Source organism: Aythya fuligula, chromosome 1 (genome assembly GCF_009819795.1).
Source record: "Aythya fuligula isolate bAytFul2 chromosome 1, bAytFul2.pri, whole genome shotgun sequence".
Lineage (NCBI taxonomy): Eukaryota > Metazoa > Chordata > Aves > Anseriformes > Anatidae > Aythya > Aythya fuligula.
In genome coordinates this window covers 82,959,382-82,968,646 of record NC_045559.1, presented here as the reverse complement: position 1 = coordinate 82,968,646, position 9,265 = coordinate 82,959,382, and the positions used below count along the sequence as shown (strand labels likewise).

The following is a 9,265-nucleotide window of genomic DNA, read 5'->3' as shown; positions in this document are numbered from 1 at the left end:
GGGACGGGGCCGGGCTCGGGGGGGAACGCACGGGGGGAGCGGGGGCCGGCCCCGGCGGCGGGGGCGCGGCTTCCGCTGCGGATGGGATGCGGCGGCGGCGGCGGAAGGCAGCGGCGCTGCTCGCAAGCCTCCGGTTTTATCGGCTCACATGAAGCAGGGGCACTGCTGGCCCCCAAGGTGGTTCCACAGCGCATCTGGCTGCGCTGCGTCTCTTAGGTAGATTGCATGTTAAAATCATGTCCCTTTCCCTGCCCCTTTGAGATGCTCCCAGGTCACAGAGCCTTTTAGTGCATCCTCCTGGCACAGGTGCTTCAGATGAAACATATTGCCTCAGTTACTCAAATTAGCTCCAGTGCTTTCCTTAACACTGTCATTTTGAGACATACATGATGCTGGTGCGTATAACATCCCCGTGTAACCCAGCTCCCTAATGTTACAATCTCATTCGCACCAGGCTCTGCTGGAACTGCGTGTCCAGCGTGAGCTCTTCAAGTCTTGCAACTTCCGAGATGCTGCACTTTAACCCGCCCCTAAAATTGCTTCTGTCTACAGCTAGAGGCTGCAATGAGCACACAGCTTGTGGACACGTTTCTGCCTAGTAAAGCCAGCAGCCCAGAGGTAGTTACCTAGATTTGGGTGCAGAAGGACTGGCAGCAGAAGCTGGGAAATCACCATACTAACCTATCCCCAACGTCGCTATCTACCAGCAAAGGAGGTAAAGGATTTTATTTAAAGAGAGAGAGAAATGCCTTAAGCACCAGCCCAGCTGTGTAGCCAGCTCTCATATGTGAAGGCAGCTCTAGGTGCCTTTACTCTTCTCAGCACTGTGTCTTTGGCTAAGCCAGGCAGGTCGGACACACAGACATCCTCTGCGCAGGCTCTCCAAGTTCTGCCTGTTAGGAACACGGATGGACAGCTTAGATGAGCAAAAATCTACTGCTGTAAGCTCCTTGAAGTGTATCCACGTGGTTATGTACAACAAGAGCCAGTGCTCCAGGATCTAAATGTTGTGCCCAAATTCCTGAAACACGCAGTATTTCAGTCCCTTCCTCTGGATGTAGCCTGACAAGAGACAACACTGCTGCAGGCTGCAAACCCTGTGTTGAGCACAACATCACTGCCATCAGTGATAGACCTATATTGCCATTAGATTTTTTTTATGTTTCCATTATGCCTTCAATATTGTCTTCAGCTTCTTCCACAGAAACCTTCAGTTTCAGCTGTTTGCAATCATGCTTTGCCTCGGTTCTTGCTTTGCTCTGCCCCAACTCGTGCTTTTGCAAGCCATACTACCAGCAGCTTTCAGATATTCAAACAGCCTCAGACCAGAGCACAGAGACCAACAACCAAACTTCCCAGCTCTTAGAGGAACCATTTTTCACTAGCTTCTTAACCCGTGCAAGTTTCCAGCATGCACAGGATGTTCCGCAGCCATCTACACCAACCGGGGAACGTCCTGTGGGTGCTAGAAGCCGATGGTGAAGTTGATGGGTCCTAGGATCTGTTCTCATTGGAAAACAGCAAGCATTTGTTTGCTGTTCGTCTTCTCAGTGTTACCCATACTTTTACATCCCATTTTATCACTTCTTTCCCCGTGGTCCCTTCCCCAAGCTAGGGAGGCCTAGACTCTGGCTGCTCCTCTTGTAGATGTACTTGTCCTCTGACCATTTTCCATCCCTACAATCCTTTTTTCTGACAGAGGACACTCGAAACGCAGACAGAAGTAGTACATGCACTGTTACTTCAGACAGGGAAGTAACCTTCCCCATTTTGCTAATTATTCTTTTCATATCAGTGCCTAGTATTGACTTATTTTTTTTCTGAAAGACCCTGGAAAATCCTAGGGTGTGTATTAGGCAGTCTAGAGACTTCACCACACAAGCTCGAAGTGAGACAGATGTATTCAGAGGCTCCTCCCTGCCCTGATTTTCTGTGAAGCAGGGGGAAAAGCAATTTATAGCTGTAAGGAGATGTTTAATGGCTAGTCAACACTACAAAAAAAAAAAAAAAAAAAAAAAAAAAAAAAAAAAAGAGAAAGAAAGAAAGAAAGAAAAGCAGAGCTGTAATAAATTAAACACACAGATACATAAGCCCTAAGAAGATAAGAAGGGCTGTAACAAACACCAGGACTCCCAAGACTGACAGATGGAAGGAGTACAGCAACCATTCAAGGGTATGCTTGAAAAGGTTCACCCAGAAACCTTGTAACTCAAAAGAAAACAAGATCAGCATGAGGTTTTAGAGGAAAAAGAAAAAAATTGTTACAGGACCTTTGAGGAGAACTGTTGTACTTCGTAAATTTTATGCAATGCTAAGGAGGATTATGGGGGCCAAACTTACTACGGGATGTTTATGGGAAGGATCAAAAGTGGGGAAAGGGAGGCATCAAGTTAGATGAGGGAGGAATAAGCATGGGAAAATGGAGAGGAGGAATATATACAAGGTCACCTGGAAACGGGTTGGTTAGTAGGTTTGTCCAGCTGTGCTATCTTTTTGTTAGGCTATTTATATCAATTTTCTCTGCAAGCACGCGCATTTGAGAAATGCTAGCAAACTTCAAGCTGAACTAACCAAACAATAGGATAAGAGATCTGAGAGCCAGACAGTGGACAGACCACAAGTCTGCAGACCAGCAACCAGAGATCCACAAAGCGTGCATTCAGAAGGTCCACTGACACACTCAAAGTTTGATAGGCCTGCAATTAAGAACAGGACTGGGCCATTTTTTCCATTTCTTCTTTTGAGTGTTGTGTTTCTCAGCACCCTTCGTAGCCCATTTCTCCTGTTTCTGCTAATGTATGCGGTTGGTTTTATCTGTCATTTGTGTGTGCACACGTATTTCTGGAGTTCATGCTCCGTCTCACTACTTGCTGAACCTGGAAAAGACTGGGAGCAAAGTAATTCCCCAGATCCTCACTGTACCTCACTGTGTTCAGCTGTCCTTAAAACCAGACACAAAACACTGTAATAGCACGTCAAGTTCTCCCATGAACAGCTCCAAAACATGGGTGGAGCACACACTGGAAAGCATTCTTAGCAGAGAGCTTACTTATAAATTGTATCTAGAAAAACATCTATTCACTGGAAAGCAGAACCAAAGGTGAGAATGCCAATTCACACTGACAAGGAAAGGAACCTAGGCTGCCATGTAAATAGAAACAGCCCAGGCCATTGCTTGTTACATCTTGAGGAAAACCTACTACATCTGGGTGAGCAAAAAGGCAAAAAGAACAGCACTGCACAGCACTAGGACCAGCAGCAATCCCATTTGCAGCCTGGGAGGCCACCCAGGAGATGGCTGGGGACAGACTGACAGAGTTCTGGGATTGCCCAGAGACGCTGCGGAATCTCCCTCCTTGGGGATCTCCAAAAGCCTCCTGGACATGGTCCTGGGCAACCTGCTCTGGGTGGCCCCACGTGAGCAGCAGGTTGGAGCAGATGGCCTTGGGAGGCCCCTTCCAATCCTGACCACTCTGTGAGGAGCACCAGGAAGAACTGGGGACAAGCACAAGAGAGAAGTGGGCCAGCAGACAGTGATGAATGACATGGAGCTAGGGACCAGCACAGGAGCACTGACCTAGGAGCTCCAGTCCTGCCCTAAGCACCCTGCTGACAGGGTGAGGTTTCAACATACACCCCATTGAGGCAGCTACGATTTCACTGTTGCCCCCAAACATCCATGGCGCAGTGACAACAGCAGTAAGAACAGACACCAAAAATACCAGGGCATCAGATGGAAGCGGAAGGAGATCTCCTTCTGTTGCAAAGGAGAAAGGGGACATGACAGAGTTCTCTGTTCAATGCTCGAGGGAAAAGGACAAGATTTGAGCAAGAGTATAAAACTTTTAATGGGTCAGTGTGTCAGTCCTTGATGCAGAGGAGAGAAAGGAGTTAAGGGGGTTGTTGTGGCTGTCCTGGGCACTCAGCACTGCGGTGAGTATCTGCACAGAGCAGGAAAAGCTACGTGGTGTACACGCAGCCAGGACAGCCCGCTGACCTCTGCTCCCTACGGAGGGATACAACACCTGAAGAGCAGTTCCTCTCACTGTCCGTTCTGTTTCACCTTGTGCTTCTTCCTTGCAGGGACTTGAGCGTGTGGCTTCTGGAAAGAACGCGGGACAGCCTTCAAGGGTCTCCTCTGCCCCTGCAAAGAACGTCTCTTCTTCAAAGCAGGCTTGTTTTTTTTCTGTTCCTGGGCAATTTGTATGTCCTCAAGTTTCTTCTTTTTTGGCTGAGGCTCCACGACAGCCTCAGGGCCAGCAGACGGACTTGCTGCTTCCACAGTGGGTTCTTCATCTGCAACAAGAGAAAGAAGTGCTGCAGAAAGAACCCACGTGGTTTCTGCGTGGCAAGCAGCCCGTGAGAGCAGGCCCAGGCAGCTCAGCAGAGCTCCAGTAGTACCAGGTTACCTTTTTGTGCCTTGGGAATGGCGTTAGAGAACTTCTTGAATTTGGCAATGAAGAACCCATCCATGTTGTGTGTGTGGGGATAGAAACGCCGTGTATGCTTGAGGGAGGGGTGGAAACGCCGGTCCTTGAACCTGGAGGAGGAAAAAGGATGAGAAATGATAGAATGCCCCTGGTGAACCCTGGTCAGCTGGTGAACTGGCACGCACCTGGTGAAACCTTCCTTGCCAAAGTCCAGTCCTGTGGCCACCAAACGGACATTGCGTTTCTTCAGGGCATAATCCACCACCCACTCGTTTTCCTCCACCTGCCAGAGATTAAACGTTAGGACCCGAGGCCTGCCAGCCCCTGAGGAGATGACCAGGAGGACAGCGTGGACTTACAGTGATGGAGCAGGTGCAGTACACAACGTAGCCCCCTGTCTCTGAGGCAGCATTGACCGAATCTATAGCGCTGAGAAGCAGCTCCTTCTGCAGGTGAGCGCAGCGCAGGATGTCTTTCTCATCCTGAAAGGGAAAGACTGGTTAGGACGCCGGAGGTACAAGGAAGCACCCCCAGGCTTCTGAAACTACTGTGGATGGAGGGGTGGCAGGAGAGCAAGGCACAAGATATAAGAGATTCTGTGGTCTTCTGCAGAACTAATCTCAAAAAAAAAAAAAAAAACTAGCTCCAGTGCAACAGGCAGAGTAGAAAAAAGCAGGAAAAATGAGTTTCCCTACTGCAGAGATCTCCCAAGAAACCAGATGTCCTAAAGTCCTCCCTCTCAGGACGCACACCTGATCCCTCATCCAGCATCCCCACTGGGCACTCACCTTATTGGTTTTGACAGCAGGGTCCTTGGAAATGACGCCTGTTCCGCTACAAGGAGCATCAAGCAAGACACGGTCAAACCCTCCAAGTACCTGCAGGCAGACATACATTTAGAGTTATGCTCGTTGGTAGGGACTGAGAACAAGACTGAGACTAGAAATGGAACCAGGTGACTGGGAAAGCAGGAAAGAGCTCTCCATCCTTCCCATCTCCTTTCATGTTTCCACATGAAGCAACAAGCACACTCCCCTGCAGCTCTGCTCATCCTTCTGTGAGAAACGACTTCACAGAACAAAGCTTTGCTAAGGGGACAGCACAACTGCACAGGAAGAACACTCTGGAGCAAGCAGGAACATACCTTGGGGAACTGCCGTCCGTCGCAGTTGCTCACCACAGCATTGGTGACCCCCAGACGATGCAAGTTCCCCACCACGCTACGCAACCGCTCAGCATTGCTGTCATTGGCCAAGATCATCCCTGTGTTCTTCATGAGCTGAGCTGCCGGAGGGCAAAACACATCAGCAAAGGGCTGAAAACCTCCCAAACTTTTGCCCATGCACAGCCACCCCCCTTCTTCCCCTGAATTCAGTCCCATTCTGTTTCCCCTTTCTGCACACACTAGTGGAAATGCATCACTTTGCACAGCATCCCTCCCAGGACTGCCAAGAACGGCTCTCGGGTGGTACCTATGTAGCTGGTCTTGCCTCCTGGGGCACAGCACATATCCAGGATGCGTTCGTTCTCCTGCGGAGCCAGAGCCATGACGGGGAGAAGACTGGAAGCTCCCTGTAGCATGTAGTGCCCAGCCAGATACTCAGGGGTGGCACCTGGGCAAGGAAGGCGGAACAAAATACAGTTTGTGAAATAAAGAGAGCCAAGAGTGGGTCAGCTCAGCCCTGTGACGGGAAGGGTGATCTCACCGATGGGCACGGAGGAGTCATAAATAACAAGTCCGGTTTTTGACCACTTTCCTAAGGGGTCAAGATTCACACCGCGGTTGATGAGAGCCTGCAAGACAACGAGACGGGGCTGAGGCACAACCCTGTGCGACAGGCAGCGCAGGCAACAGCCACTGGTTTCTGCTCTCACCTGTGCCAGGTCCCGTCGCCGCGTCTTGAGGGTGTTGGTACGAATGGTGACGGGACGGGGAACCTCGTTGGCTTCCAGAAAGTTTATCAGCTGGACAAAAGAAAGCAAAAGAAATGACGTAAAAATGATGAGCTAGGGAGGCTGCCACGTCCTCACCTGTCAGCCAAGGTGCAACCTAGGGAGGAATCTACCTCAGGGAGTGGGAAGATGTCCATGAGCTTCTTGAGCAAGAAGTCGCTGTAGGAGTAGTAGGCAGCCATGTCCCGGCGCAGTAAGGCGAGGTACTCCTGCCGCGTGCGCCCTTCCTCCCGCTTCACCCTGAAGTCCTGCAGCACCTCCATGTTGCCCTTGATGCGCTGGTGAATGATGTGCAGGTCCAGTGGCTCATTAGGTAGAAGGACCATTAAGGGATGACAACCCACCAATAAACTTGCACATTAAGTTTGTTTCAGGCTCGATCACTCACGAGGGAGTCTTGAATCATCACAACACCAGCACCAAAAAGGCCTTGTTGGAGCACGCACATCTACTGAACTCAGCATTTAAGCTTCCCACAGAGTTCACCAGAAAGGGGGATTCAAAGGACAGAGCTGTACAGGGAAGTCCACAAGGCAGAAATTGTGAGACTCTTGAAAGAATATGGTTTAGTTTAAATAAACAGGGAAAAAAATGGGAAAAAGGTCCTCCAATGCTGAAAACTTTATCTGCATCAGAAAGGAGATCAGATGTTCCCCAAAGACAACTATGGCGAACAAAAGAGAAAGAGAAGAAGCAAGATTAAATTGCACAGGGAAAGCCAGGAAATGAAAATCACCAAAGCCCTAGAGCAAGCACTTTGTATGCTGGAATCGCTACTGCCAGGGGCTCTATGACTGGGTTAGACAAACACCTGCTCGGAAATCAGGGTAGAAGGGAATGACGCTACGTGACAGATCCATATGCATTTAGGACTAGAAAGAAGGAAGATTGGGGCAGGCTCTCAGCCCTTTACAGGGCATAACATATTTCCTAGCTATACTATAGTACAGCACTATACAGTAACTGCTAAGGCAGCACATCTAAAAATGCCTCATCAGGCATCTTCCTAAACAATACACGTGATAAAGCTGAAAGCTCTTCAGCTGTGCCCAGGCTCTGTACTGCTGCGTGCATATGGCTCATAGATGTCATGCATATAAAGGATATTCTCTTTCTCAATCTGCTCGTTAGTTGGCAATTTGAACTCTTCATCTACATCCAGGTTGAGCTGCAGATCTTTGCTCTCTTCTTCCTTCTGTCCTGTCTTGTGCATGCTTGTCTCCTCATCCTCCTCCTCTTCTTCCTCTTCCTCCTCCTCCTCCTCTTCACTGTCATCTTCACTGAGGCCTCCCCTAGGTGTAAAGAAAAGAATGGACATTTTATACAAAACAATTCATTGCACAGGCTCTTCACAATCATCACCTCTTGGATGTCAGAGAGGACAGAAAAGAATGAGCAACTCAGGCTCCTCACTGAACCACGGAAGACTCTGCTGTCTTGCGACGTTCTCGAATCCTTACCTGTCAGACTTCTGCTTCAGGGCAGCTTTTTCAATAGGCAGCAGCTAAACAGAGAGATGAGAGGTTAACGAAACAGTATTGATGAATACCCCTTAACTCCTTGCCACCTGTGACATTTATCTATCTGCTGTGCTTAAAATGGACAACAAAAAAGACGTTGAATGTTGTGCAGGCATCAGCTGCTAAACTTGAAATTGCTCTCGTGAGGCAAAAAAGGACAAAGCTCTCTACCACCTCATTGTCCATCCCTCCCAGTAATGTCAGCCTTTTCCCCTAAGCCTACTGGGCCTTTACAGCCAGAAAAGTCAAGTATTTCTTGCAAAATTAAATTAAATGCAAAAAGTTCTTACCTCTTCCTCCTCAGATGATGAGGCGCCATAATCATCCACCATCTCCTCTCCGCTCTCATCCTCGTCCTCCTCCTCCTCCATCTCCCAGCTGCCCTCTTCCACCTCCCCATCACTGGATAACTCCACATTGTTTCCTTTAGACGAGTTCTTTTTGGCTTTGGCTGGGGTCAGCCACTTCGCATTGCCGTCACTGAAGCCAGACTTGCGCTGCGGGGCTTGTCCTGCTGCCCTTTTGGGTTGCGTCTCCTTCTGAGGGGACACCTGCTCTTTAGCTACAGGCAGAACAAGCAGTTAGAAGCTAGGTGTTGTTAACAAAAGCAACTGCCCTGTGTTTTTCACTGGGTGTGCACAACAGACCTGAGCTGCCTGTCAATGAGAGGGGTCTGCTTGCCCCTCCACATCAATTTTGGCAGTCAAAAAACAAAAGAGGTGTTCTTAACCCTCTGCAAAGCAGCTTTACAAAGGGTTATGTAGGCTACCACGTTAAAATATGGTTGTAAAATCCTGATGGTATTTATGCAGGGAGTTCAGAAGTGGCTTGACAGCACAGAAGAGAGGCCCTTTGCTGTTTTATTCCTTAGTGAATGTGCCCCTACCTGGTGCAGCAGGTCCCAGAAGCCAGCCCAAAGGCATCCCCAGAGCACTCACCTGCCGGCTGCCGCCCTCCTCCCGTTGCCTTCCTCCCCGCCGGGCCGCTGGCCGCTCCCAGTCGCCTCTTGGCAGCCCTGCAGCGGAGGGAACGCGCCGTGAGGCCCAAGGAGAGCAGCACCGGGACGGGGCCCGGACCCCGGGACCCCCCTCACCTCCTCCGCGCGTGGCTGGACAGCTTCCTCCTGCCGCTCTCCTCCTCTGCGGGAAGACAACAGGCGGCGGTCAGGCGGCACCACCCGCCCCGGCGGCACCGCACCGGGAATATTTCGGCTTTATTTCGACTTACCGTGGGGCAAGAAGCGGGCCAGCTCCACCTCGGCCCCCCGCTGCTTGCGGGCCTTGCGCCCGGGGCCGCGCTTCTCCCTCAGCGGGTCGAGCTTCCGCCCCATGGCGCCGCCGCCGCCACACGTGGAGGCCGTTA

The 9,265-nt window shown here is 50.3% G+C and overlaps 1 protein-coding gene across 1 annotated transcript; it reads right to left on the bottom strand.

The window, feature by feature from the left end:
• Positions 1-3,823: 3,823 nt before the first annotated feature.
• On the bottom strand, positions 3,824-9,257 carry NOP2 (NOP2 nucleolar protein). The gene is made up of 16 exons (XM_032207962.1): positions 9,131-9,257; positions 8,997-9,042; positions 8,842-8,918; positions 8,194-8,465; positions 7,844-7,887; positions 7,491-7,675; positions 6,497-6,696; positions 6,306-6,395; positions 6,137-6,224; positions 5,903-6,043; positions 5,575-5,714; positions 5,219-5,308; positions 4,790-4,912; positions 4,616-4,713; positions 4,410-4,540; positions 3,824-4,296 (listed from the first exon to the last, which is right to left on the bottom strand). The coding sequence occupies exons 1-16, from the start codon at positions 9,231-9,233 to the stop codon at positions 4,043-4,045; spliced, it is 2,082 nt and encodes a 693-aa protein (XP_032063853.1). The 5' UTR covers positions 9,234-9,257; the 3' UTR covers positions 3,824-4,042.
• Positions 9,258-9,265: the final 8 nt, after the last annotated feature.